This window comes from Anastrepha obliqua, chromosome 2 (genome assembly GCF_027943255.1).
Source record: "Anastrepha obliqua isolate idAnaObli1 chromosome 2, idAnaObli1_1.0, whole genome shotgun sequence".
NCBI lineage: Eukaryota > Metazoa > Arthropoda > Insecta > Diptera > Tephritidae > Anastrepha > Anastrepha obliqua.
Genome location: NC_072893.1, coordinates 37,283,229 through 37,296,231, shown reverse-complemented (window position 1 = coordinate 37,296,231; position 13,003 = coordinate 37,283,229). Strand labels below are relative to the sequence as shown.

The 13,003-nt window shown below is 35.7% G+C and overlaps 2 protein-coding genes across 2 annotated transcripts in view; one reads left to right on the top strand and one right to left on the bottom strand.

Moving 5' to 3' along the window:
- LOC129238883 (protein snakeskin) overlaps positions 1–2,540 on the top strand; it is a 44,230-nt gene extending 41,690 nt beyond the window's left edge. Inside the window, exon 3 of the mRNA XM_054874109.1 lies at positions 1,426–2,540. Coding sequence (XP_054730084.1) covers positions 1,426–1,649 — 224 coding nt within the window. The 3' untranslated portion in view covers positions 1,650–2,540. The remainder of the gene's footprint in view (positions 1–1,425) is intronic.
- An 8,400-nt stretch (positions 2,541–10,940) lies between these two features.
- Positions 10,941–11,626, bottom strand: LOC129239357 (uncharacterized). The gene is made up of 3 exons (XM_054874807.1): positions 11,522–11,626; positions 11,345–11,462; positions 10,941–11,251 (listed from the first exon to the last, which is right to left on the bottom strand). Exons 1-3 carry the CDS (start codon positions 11,555–11,557, stop codon positions 11,055–11,057), a joined length of 351 nt encoding a protein of 116 aa, XP_054730782.1. The 5' UTR covers positions 11,558–11,626; the 3' UTR covers positions 10,941–11,054.
- Positions 11,627–13,003: the final 1,377 nt, after the last annotated feature.

Genomic DNA, 13,003 nt, shown 5'->3' with positions numbered 1-13,003 from the left:
ATTTGAAAGCCATTGAGTGGACGAAGTGAAGTGTGGAACATGGTTTCTTAACCATTCTTGGTTCACACGAGCTTTATGAGACGGTGCCGTGTCCTGTTGGAATGTCCATGGTCTACAACCGAAATGTTTGTGTGTCCACGGCTCTAATTTTCCCGATAATAAGTCGCATTCATTTTGACACCAGGCTCGATAAAAACGATTGGAGAGCGTCCATCAGCGGTCACTGCGGCCCAAACCATTACTTGCGATGGGAAATTGCGTAGGCTCAAATTCTCGTATGAGCGTTCGGTCAAGTAAACACGATCGTTTTGAGTGTTTATGAATTGCTCATTTGGGAAATTTTTTTCATCAGAAAACACAATGTTAGGAAATTCGCCACGTTCGTGCAAGCGCAACAACTCCTTTGCTCTTTCGCACCGAACTTTTTTTTGCTGGGGTGAAAGATCGTGTGCTTTTTGAAACTTGTAAGCCTTGACCTTGAGCTCCTTTCCCAATATGCATCGAATGCTGTCTTGTGATATTTTTAGTTCTTTGGCCATTTTTCTTCCACTTCGACGTGGATTTCGTTCAAGTCGAGCCTTCACTTTCCGAACCATTTCTGCCGTTGTTGCGGTTTTTTTTGGTCCACCTCCACAGCGTTTTGCAATGCTACCAGTATCATTGTAACGTTTAATAGTGTCGTACACAAACATTTTATGCACTTTGAGGTGACTGAGCTCACGAACAAGGGCTGGTTCTGATTTTCCAGCCAAATATAACGCAATCACACTATTACGTTTGCATTCCATCACAGAAAAAAAAATTTAACTAAACTGAGACGCAAATGCTTTTGATGGCTTATAAACAATATATTGAACTGTCATTAGAACAATTTTGACGTTGATGTCATGAGTTGTTTTAGTTGGTAACACTTCATATCGTTCACCCTGTATTTTACTCCTTACATGCAATTAAGAATGCCTATTTTATAATTAGGGGATTCCCCAATTTCATAATTATTTGAGATCAATTAAAACTACTTTAAAATAATTGTAACGTTTATTGTTCATGTTATAGAGATTTTTGGGTTTGTTCACCTTTTAGAGTAGTCAATGCACAAAAATGTCTGTTCACGTTTTGGGGCGTTCACGCTTTAGAGCGTTCACGTTATCTAGCGTGCGCTGTTTATTTTTTATTATTTTTTGGTTAATATTGTAATACAAATAATAATAATAATACACATTTTATTTTAAAGCCACATCTAGGCCCGTCTTTTGAAAGAGCCTTTATTGAATTATATTCAACTTCCTCTTTGAATAAATAAGTAAAACTGCATTTATGTTAAGCAAAATGAAACACATATTTTTCTGTAAAATTTTATTTCTAACTACCAACTTCATTTCTCATTTTGTGTTTCTTCTTTTTTTTCATTTTAACTGTTTACAGGACACATTCTCAACTCGATTGTGGAGAAGCGTCTGAACGCACTCATCTCGATTATTGGCTGCATTCTCTTCGTCATCTCTGGTGCCTTAATCATCGATGAGTGGCATGATAGATCCGATTTCCTGTTCAAGGACAGCAAACGTAATGCACTCGCTACGGGCTCGCTGATGATCATCAATGGCGCCGTCTTCCTGCTGGACACACTCTCCATATGCAGAACGTAAATTTGACACTAAAAATAAATACAAAAAAAAACAACAAACACCACATATGCTTTTAAATAGTTGTTGCCTTTTTGTATATGTACATACATGCATACATATGTACTCGTATATGTAATGAAGAGAAACACACTTACATTGTTAGATTACATAAACACGCATAAATTCTTATAAACACACACACCCATTTATACACTCAAATATTAAAATATATGTAGTTATTTTTAAAAATTGTGTTTTGCGAGAATTCTCAATGTAACAGATATTGTATTTGTGTCGTACCGCTTTTGTGCTTGTCTCTTGTTAGAATTAAAAGTTTTCATATGCATAAATACACAGAAACACACATTTGGACTTTACATAAATGCATAGGTATATACCGTTATATGTTACATGTGAGAGGAGTAGAAACGAGGTAGTTTCCAGAGAAAAACTGCAAAAAGTGAGCTAACAAACTATGAAAGTGATGATGAGAGAGATCTTAACGTTAGTGAGAAGTAACCGAAATTCTCAAAGCCAGAAGAAAGAAAACCTTTTTTAACAGCTGCAAAAAAGTGCATGAGAAATATTTCGCATAAAAAACCACTTGCTAACCGAAACCAGAAACAAAAATCATGAATAAATAAATATTTAACCTCGAATTTGAAAATTTTGACTTTGCATACAAAACTCTCGCACAAAGCACATATTCTATGTAATATTGATATTTTTTACGAAACATACTCACGCAGTAGAGAATTTGTATATTTTTATTTTTACTTACAAGCTTTCGAAAAAGTAATCAAAAGATTTCTACTATTATTACAGTTAGCCCTTAAGCTCACTATAAAGTGTAATAATCCAGTATACCTACATATAAATAAAATTAAATCAGTTATCGAATAAATAAAGCAATGCTATTGTTGTGTTTTCTTCCTCATCTATGCATAGAATATATGAATTTATGGTTCAGGGACTACGCACATACCTACATACATACTCGTATATGTACTTTCATTGGCCAGTAGTAATCATTTCATATTATTCGTATGTTTGTGAAGTCGTGTTAAACAATTTAGTTAAGAAAAAACTAAAGGCTGCGTTCTCTAAAGGCTCAACAACTACTTCAACTTCACAAGATATGAATTCCATTGTGCACGCAGCCGATAGAGGGCGCTGAAATCGAAATATTCGTAAACATTGATTTTGGGGGTCAATATGATTCATATAAAGAATGGTTAAGTTTCAAGGGCTAGTGTTGGTTTTGAATAAAATACAATTTTTTTATGAAATTATTGTCATTTCTCTTTATTATGATAATATTGGTATGGCTCAATTACGTATGGAACAAAATATCGGCCAAATAGCCGCCGCGGCACATCTCCATCCGATGGTTGTTGAATTGAATTGTTGCTGGCTTATCGACGTACACCTTTTCTTTCAAATAACCCCAAAGAAAGAAGTCCAACGGTGTCGTTGACGTTTAGGTGTGGTTCACATTCAACATCGGCCCTTGAAATTTAACCACCCTTAACAATAAATATGTATATAAAAATATATGCAATGTAATGTTTACAGAAAATAGAGGCAATCGAGTATAGAGAATGAACCTTTTAGACGTGGGTTGAGGTTTGTTGAAGCCTCGTATTCAAATACGAATTCGATTCATATTCAAAATTTGTATTAGGTAAATATTTAGACTAGAAATTAAAGAAGGTAAACTATTAAAATAAATTTTACATACACATTTTGTCGAAAAAAACACGTAACGCCGCAAATGATGAGAAAGAAGAAAATATTTTTCCGATAGAGATTTTTTATCACACGCCAGGCAATGGAAATCCTCTGAGAAACAAAAAACAAAAAGTGCGTGTAGCGTAGTACACTTAAAAGAAGTGAAATTTTCAAGGCAGACAATGAAAGAGGGAGAGACCCGAGAGATAATGAGAGAGAGGGAGAGAGAGAAAGAATATATATCTCAATAAATTCAACACATTTGCAGAGAATACAAATAATTTACAAAAAACGGAGAAAGGTCGACCAGTGTAGATAAACGCCGGACACAAACAACAACACCGTGCACTATTCCGAGCGTTTATCGCCCGCACAAACGCAGCGATTCCAGGACCGCTGCAATGGCACCAATTACCGCAAGGCAATAACAATATGTAAATCCGACGCCGGAAAGGATAGCACTTTATAGTACGCACAAAGACTAGCCAGGAAACGGAAAAGAGCGCCAAGAAGTAGGCACCAAGAAAAACGCCAACAAAATTGGGACCAAAAAACGCCCCAAACAGTAGGCACCAAGGAAATATAACGCCAAAAACTAGGCACCAAAAATATATTTCCTACAAGTTTGCACCAACAAACAAGCGCCAAAAAGTAGCCAGTGTTATTTCTCACTAGAAATTAGCAACCACAAGGAAAAACTCAGGAAAAATGGCCTAAAGTGTATCTAAGATATATATAAGGTATAGCTCTATATCTCCTTTTCCTCTACGTTACATCTTTTTTCTCTCTAGCGGAACGAAAATGCCCTTCATTCTCGCTCGTCCATCGACGTCTAAGAAGTTTCAAAAATTCGAATAAAGATCGCCTTATACCAGACAATGGAAATCCACTTAGTGCATTTGTGTTATAAAGATAGTTATAATACAAACCAAAAAGATTAAAACTTTAGGCTACCCCATTCGTAGGGTAAAATAAAGACTCACGCCTCAAATTGTGGGAGGAGCTCTACCAATCGATACTCTGGGAAACGATACCACAGTAAGAAATATTTATAAAAACATCGAAAATATTTTTGAATAAGGTGGCAACTCTAAAAATTAAATATGTTTTGGAGCTATCTAAATCTGAAAAATTACATTGCATTGCATATTAAAGGTTATTAAAATAATATAAATATGAACGAAATATGTGTAAACAGTCTTGCCACCTATTTAAATACTATATGTAAGCATTTCTGTCGAAAAAAGGAGTTTGTAGAAGCTGTAATACAGATATTATTTTGAATAAGGTGGCAACCCCAAAAATTAAATCTTAAATTTGAGCCATCCAAATCTGAAAAATTAAAATACGTTGTATATTACAGGTTATTAAAATAATATAAATTTTACACGAAGTGTTTGAAGACAGTCTTGCCACCTATTTATAAAATTTAAATTAATGAAATACCGTAGTTAAATGTTATAATATATTACAACATTGCGATTGAAAGAAAGCAGCTTGGAGAAGCTTTAATACAGATATTATTTTGAATAAGGTGGCAAATCTAAAAAAAAATAGTCTTTATTCAAGCTACCTAAATTTAAAAATTAAAATGCGTCAAAAAATAAAGGTTATTAAAATATTAAAAATATTATACGAAATGTGCGTAAACAGTCTTGCCACCTGTTTTAGAATTTAAAATTAACGAAATTTAAATCCTATATTAAAACATTGCTATCGAAAAAAGCAGTTTGTAGAAGCTTTAATACAAATACCATTTTGAATAAGATGGCAACTCTAAGAAAAATTAATCTGCATTGGAGCTAACTAAATTTAAAAAATTAAAATGCGTTAAATATTAAAGGTAGTTGTGTTACATCATTGGTGCAAATGAACGCTGCTCGGAAAAGCTTTAATTTAGTTATATGTGTGAAGTAGAGTTGCCAACTACATAATACCTAATACTCAAGTATTTCACTCACATGTATGATTTATAATGGTCTATGAATAAGTTCGTGCGGTTTTTTTCGAAATTTGAATTTCGGATCATTCCCATGGCTTTTAAACGTTTGGAAATGGTTGATTGATCAACTCCCAAAGTTTTTGCAACCTCTTCTTGCGTTTGAGCCGGATCTTGATCGAGCAATTCCTCCAATTCGGTATCCATGAACTTTGGCGGCGCGGCCAAAATCACCACTTTTAAAGCGTGCAAACCACTTCTGGCACGTTCGCTCAGCTAGAGCATGCTCACCATAAACTTCCACCAAGATACGATGACTTTCGGCTGCTTTTTTCTTCATATTAAAGAATTCCCCGCAAAAACACATTATTTCGCACGAAATTCGACATTTTCAAGTGTGGTAAAAATATTGTTGTTTACGCTTCAAATAAAAAACTTATACTGACGTTTGTGCCTTACGACAGTAGCTCTCCAATGAATGTTTGGAAATGTGGATCGATGGAATAATTACTTTTTGAAGATGGATACCACTCGTCATTACTAAAACACAAGAAAAAAGTTGATCCCCGTCTTTGCACATGCTTTGTCGGATTCAGCTTTGGAAGTCATGTTTTTTTTTTTTTTTTTGGGCGGGTAAGCGGGTAAAAAATGTCTGTTGCATCATTAAAACTGCCGCCGCAGCAATGGTATGTCCGGAAAAAAAAACCTTCCCACTCTGGAATCGCGTTCGCATTTATTCGGAGTGGCGTTCCACCTTTCTCATTACAAAGGTCTGTACCTAGGTGCCTGAGTCCAGCCCCGCTTTTTTCTCCGAAGAATTCTTTCCGCGAAACCACTGCTGATCTCTCACGTTTCCTCGCTACTTAGCATCTTGTGGACGATTACATTTTCAATGGCAATGTGACCGACTGCATTCTCCATTCACCATAACAGATGACCAAACCTGGTAATAAATCATTCTTGAGTCTAACCTACCACAGAGTACTTATAGATCATCGTTCAGTTTTATGCCACGTAATATTAACTCATTTAGTTTATGTATTTGCTTTTACAGATTTTTTTTAAAAATGGCTTTTTCATTATTTTTTTTTTTTATTTCTTTATTTTTATTTTCATTATTGCAATATTTAATCGTTTTTAATCATTATTTTTCATGGATTTGGTGGTAGCCGTTTCATTTTTATTTTCCGGCTTTCAAAGTTTAATTTTTTGTGCCACTTCCCCACTTTCTTGTAATTTTTATTCTCTAATTTTTTTCATTTTATTTGTATGATTTCTTCTTATACATCCTTTAGCCGCCGTGAAGTGCCAATCTTTAAGGAGACATCAAAAAATGCCTACGATCTAAATCGTTATTAGTCAGCAACTTTTTGGTGGGACGTTTTCTATTGGAAAGGAGAAACAGTTTTTTGCTACAAATCAATAATTTATGTGATATTAGTTTTAATTAAGTTTTAAGTTGCGAAATATAAATAAGAAATTATATAAAAATACCAAAAAAAAAAATGCAATATCTGTTTACTCAAATAATATGAGACCAAAATCTTCAAGAAATAAAAATCAGAAAACTATAGAGGAGTATTTATTTCACCATAAAATATTTAATTTTCGATGCACTAAGCTAATCCATTCAAAAGAGGGTAACTTCTTCCCATACATAAGATTTGGTATAGAAAAAATTTTCTGCTCAAGGTAGATATCCGGTTAGTAGAGGTGTCCGTTAAGAAAGATTCACAGTTCAAGGTGACGTCCAAAATAAACAAGGCTCACGTCATAAAAAAGTGTTTAATAGTGCCATCTTTTTAATGAGTTAGTGCGTCGGAAACTACATCCCTAGCTGACTTCCAGTGAAAGCTTGGTGACATTCGGTTCAGTGGAAGCGAAGTTATTGCGTCTAAAGTGTCAGTACGTTTATGTCATCAGTACAAAAATGAGTTTCGAACAAATAGCTAATATCAAATTTTGTTTTAAAATCGGTAAAACTTTTACCGAAACATTTGAATTGATGACAAAAATCTAAGGTAAAGTAAAAAGTGATGATTGTCTATCTCGTGCCAGAGTCCATGAGTGCTATAGAAATTGTTCGTAAATTTATGAAAAATGAATCGAAGCCGTCATTGTAATTCATGGAATTGGTGTTGGATATCTCCAAAATATCGATTTATCGCTGATCATTTGGGCTTACGAAAGGTCTGTGCACGTTTCATTCCGCACAAGTTAAATGAGGAACAAAAATTGCTCAGAGTTCAACATTCGACCTCATTAAATATGCGAGAAAAGACGACAACTTCCTTTACATCATTCTAATTGCTGATAAGACGTGGTGTTTCCAACATGAACCTGAAACTCCAAAGTGCCGAATGGAAGGCCACAGACGAGCCACCATCCAAAAATCGCGTTTGGAGAAGTCAAAAACCAAGCCGATGTTCAATTGTTTTTACGATTCCATGGGAATTGTTCACAAGGAGTTCGTGCCAACGGGCCAAACTGTCAATGCAATTTTCTATCTTGGTGTTTTGAAGCGTTTGTTGCATCGCATTCGTCGAATTCGCCCTGAATACCGCGAAGGAGGAAGCTGACGCTTATTGCATGACAATGAACCATCTCATCGATCCATTTTAACCATCAATCACTCACAGTATTCACTTGATACGGCTCCCTGTGACTTCTACCTATTCGAAAAACTGTATTTGGCCATGATAAGAAAACGTTTGGCGTCTGTAGAGGCCATCCAAAGGGCTTTTACCGACATCCTGAAGGACATTCCGGTCAATGGCCTGAAACACTCTTTCGAAAAGTTTTTAGATCGCGCAAAGCAGTGTATCGAAGCCAGAAGGCTTATTCAAAATAGTATAAATGAACTCGATGTTATCAAAACAAAATTTCTGTCGTTTCTATTTTAGCTCAGTCTTGTTTACTTTGGACTTCCCCTTGTATATACACTCAATTCCAAAACAAACCCTTAACTTACAAAAAATATTTTAGGGTGCCAAGATTAGCTTGGCGATTAGGTTCTTTCAGCCTTTTAGGGCACCAGATGAGGACCATATTTTTCCAGTTCTCTTAATAAAAGGGCTGGATATGTTGCTAAAACCGCTTGTCCCAATTTTCAGGCATAGTTTCAGCTGGGAATGCATGCCACTAGTATGATGTAAGGTCAACGACAAAGGTAGGCAAGAGATTCAAGGAACTTTCCAAATCGTTTAACAAAGTGCGCCAGTCGTTTCTTTCTCGTATTAACCGGTACCAGTTCGACACATTAAGTGAATCCAAGTCCTTCTCCACCTGATATTTCCAACGCAGAGAAGGCTATCCTCTTCCTTTGCTCCCACCAGCTGGCATCAAATCGAATACTTTCAGAGCCGCAGCGTTTGTAACCATTCGAACGACATGACCGAGCCAACGCAGCCGCTAGATCTTTATTCGCTGCGCTATGTCTATGTGTTTGGCTGAGCTCCTCCTCCTATTTGTGGCGTGCGTCCTGATATTGTTCCAGAAATGGAGGGACCTACAGTTTCAAGCCGACTTCGAGCGGCTGATATTTTTTATGAGGATCTTTTTCATGACAGAAATACAATCGGAGGTTGGACTTTGCCAGCCGAGGGGCGACCGCTATTAAAAAAATTGTTTTCTTCATTTAGGTGTTTTACGGAGATTCGAACCTACGTTCTCTCTGCATTCCGAATATTAGTCTCGCACCAATCCATTCGGCTACGGCGGCCGCCGTACATATGATTTAGTATTTCAACTTATTTCCTAAAACCTATGGAAAGATTGGTGGCTCTTCATATAATAAAGGAAAATCCACGGAAGGAGCACTTCACTATTTTGTAACAAGGATAGAGAAACCTGTAAATTTTAGGAAAATTGCTTTATGTGCTCCCTTAAATATTGAACGCACCTTTGATAAAACAGATTATTGCTCTATGGAAAGAACTCTTCTTAGTACGAAAATCGATACACCAGATGTAGCGTGGGTGAAAACCGCGAGGGAAAGAATAATGAGATGCCGCCTATCGTGGTTCCGCTACTTTGCTCTTAGCGAATTTGACAATGAGTGACGTCATATTAGAACAATTCGTGACCAGTATGGCCAGATTACCATTTTCGTTACTTGATTCAGGATGCAGGGTTCAACCCCGTGCGCACGGGCCTGGTATAAAGTGTACAAAAATGTTGATGACTTTTCCGAGCGCGGTTTGAAGCGAGTGACGACAAAAAAGGAGCATAAAGTGATCGTCCAACTTTTTAAGCGGGACCCTTCTTTGTGACTACGCCAAGCACGATCAGTTCTTGCTAAAAAAGGAATAGATGTGAGTATCAACACCATCGAACGTCGACTGGAGGAGGCGAACATATCCTACCGTCCCACATCATCAAAACCACTGCTTCTCAAAACAAGCAAGAGGTGTCGTAGTATTGGACTGGCCTTCCCAGTCCCCAGCCGCCAACTCCATTGAAAATGTGTAAGGATACGAGTGGCTTATGATAGATAAAATATGATACAAATGCTTTGGTTTCGATGTTGTCAACATATCTTTGAAATACCGCGTCAATGGTTGTTTTTGATCGTGTTGTCGATTCAGTGCGATTGTTACACATTTTTAAATTGAATGTTGTATTGAGAACGTCAATTAAAGGAACCGCTGTGTCCAATGCAAAATTTACGTTAAAATCGCCACTTAAAATCATTGGAACTTTATTGTAATCTTTTCTAAGTATCCGCGATACTTCTGGTGTATACTTTATTAAATTTTCGTGAATGAATTCCGTGACGCTATTTATTGATTTTTTTTTTCTGTCGATACTCACGACACTTTTCTGTATTATTTTTCGGCATAATTGCGGTAAATATTTAAAAATGAAAATATTTACGAATATAAAAATACACACGCGGTTGCTATTATGAGCGTCCCCAGCAAAACCTGCGTGACCGAAACTCTAACACAATTACATTTTTTTGAATGTTACAAACACATATGCACGCAGGTTTTGCTGGGGCGTGACCGAAACTCTAACACAATTACACATATGCACTCGTATTTGTTTGTAAAATCGACTTTTTTTTTGGTTCTCCGTCACCTTTGGAAAATGTGTAAACAGTAAGCAAACTTTATTCATATATTTTTCCTCATTTTTCATCAGTAAAATTAAACAAACGCCGTAGCCGAATGGGTTGGTGCGTGACTACTATTCAGAATTCACAGAGAGAACGTCAGTTCGAATCTCGGTGAAAACACCAAAATTAAGGAAAACTATTTTTCTAATAGCGCTCACCCCTCAGCAGGCAATGGCAAAACACCGAGTGTATTTCTGCCATGAAAAAAAGCTCCTCATAAACATATCATAAAATAAAATAAAATAACTGTATAAAAAAATTTTTTTTCTTGTGATTCGAACCAAGAATTTTGGATCGGAAGCTCACATTGCTAGCCGCTCGGCTATCGCGCCATGCTGTCGGCGCTGGCCTAAAAGTTATTTAGTTCGTCGCTACGTTTATATGTAATATTCGTAGCCAAGAGTGTCGCTTTTTTCGTTTCACTTTTTCTCAAATCACTCCCAACGATTCTAAAGAAGTTTTCACTTCAAAAAATTTCAAACACGTATCTTTTTTACTTCATGCATAAACGCGGCTCCTTTTTTTTGACACAGACTGTATAATTTCAAATCTTTTTCTCAGGATGATAAAATCTTTGTACAAGTATATTAAATTTTTCGCAATAACATTTACATGCATACAGCCAACACATTTCGAATTAGTTTTTAATTTCCATAACGAAATCAAATATAAATAGGATACCATTACAAAAGAATAGAGCAGCTGCGATTATACAAGTGACTCTTCCGTCGCCATAGCCGGGCATCGTGCCAATAACTATGCCACCACAAATAATAAATAAAATACCACCAATGATTGAGAAAGCCAAAGCGGGTTCGAAATCAGCAAATTCAACTGTAAAAGAAATTATTAAAATTAATATTAAATTTACTACAATGGAAGAATTGAAAAACTGGTGCCAAGAGGATTGAAAAAAGTGTCACTTACGGCCCACTAACACAGCGGTAATTACGACGAATCCAAAAACAGTGCCACAAACGAGCATATATCTGTATGCATACATGCCCAACACATACCAAATAACCAGGAGAACAATAGCTATTATCTGGAGAATTTGAAATATTGAAATTTGTGTTCGGTCAATAAAAGCGGCAATTTGCTTACCAGCTCCACGACTCTGAATATAGTTTTGAGCTCCATCGCAATTTTTTAGAGAATCTTCGACTCCTGCTTAGGTATTTAATTGATTGCTATTCACGCGAAAGCTCAGTAAATGTAAGGAGGATAAAAATATATGAAATATAATTTTCTTTTTTATTTCACTTATAAACTTCAAAATGTGAGTGGAGAGTAGTGTTGGCAAATATCATTTTCATTTTTTCTGAAAATTAATTGAAAAACTGAAATACGACTTAAGGGGTTACATATGTACGTTCAGAATTTTCAAAAAATCGATTTTTTTACAGATTGAAAAGTACTTTTCTTCGGGGAAGAGCTTTAGAGCAAACCTGCCGACTAAAGGTTCCTTTTAAATAAAAGATTTCTTTTTATTTAGTTAGGGCAAATGACTGCCTTCCAACTACCAGGCTAAGACTGAATTGCCCGCCTTCTGATAGAATGGCTTTATTTTATACTTTCTTTTTGCCTTCTCATCAAAAATATATAATTACAACCAAACATTGTTACAAGTAAAAATCAATAACAAAATTATAAATTCATAAAAATACTATACAATAAAATTTTGCTTAGGCAGACTTACTTCACAGTAAGCTATGGTTTTGCTTTGGAGTGAGGTATCATGTGACAAAAAAAAAGTATTTGGTGTGTTCCATGTGTTTACTTATGTTTCGGGTTTCAAAAAAAAGGAAAAGAATTTTGTCATTGAAATTAAAGAGTAGAGTAAATTGAAATGGTTTCCATAATTTAAGTTTGAGTTCATTTACCTATTAAAAATATATTTAAAGAATTCGAAAGAAGTTTGAAAGTGAAGTGAAGGTACTCTACAAGATTATTATTCTTTATATGTAGTTTTAGGCGTGTTTTTGTGGAAGTCGATTGTAAAAATTCCCTATAGGTACAAAGTATATGCTATTTTAACTTGTGCAGCGAAGAGTAAAATTTCAATATTGTTTCAGCGATTTTTAGTATAATTTTTTGTTTGTTAAATAAAATTTTAAAGTAATTACTAAAAATGGGACAAAGAAAACATTGCACGCCGGAGAAAAGAGCTCTTATGTGCTCTCGAAAAATGGTGTATAATGCTCTTAATTTAGTTAAGAAAGATTTATCCCATCCAAGCAAAAAACGAAAAAAACTAAAGCCATGAAAAACTGATGTTAAATGCAAAATGCTTGAAATAAACCAAGAATCTGGTCTACAGGTGTCCAGAAAGCTTATAGGAAGGCGACTTAACGAAGCCCCGCTGTTTGGCCGCATACGAAAAAAAAAACCCACTCCTCTCAAAAACACATATCAAACACCGACTTGAATTTGCAAAAGCCCACAAAGACACATGTACTCAGTTTTGGAAAAACGTACTTTGAACCGACGAAACCAAAATAAAAAGGACGAAACCAGGTGGGAAAACTATTGTACGTCGTCCGAAAAATTCGCGTGGTTGGTAAAATGGATAGATTTCAGTATGTG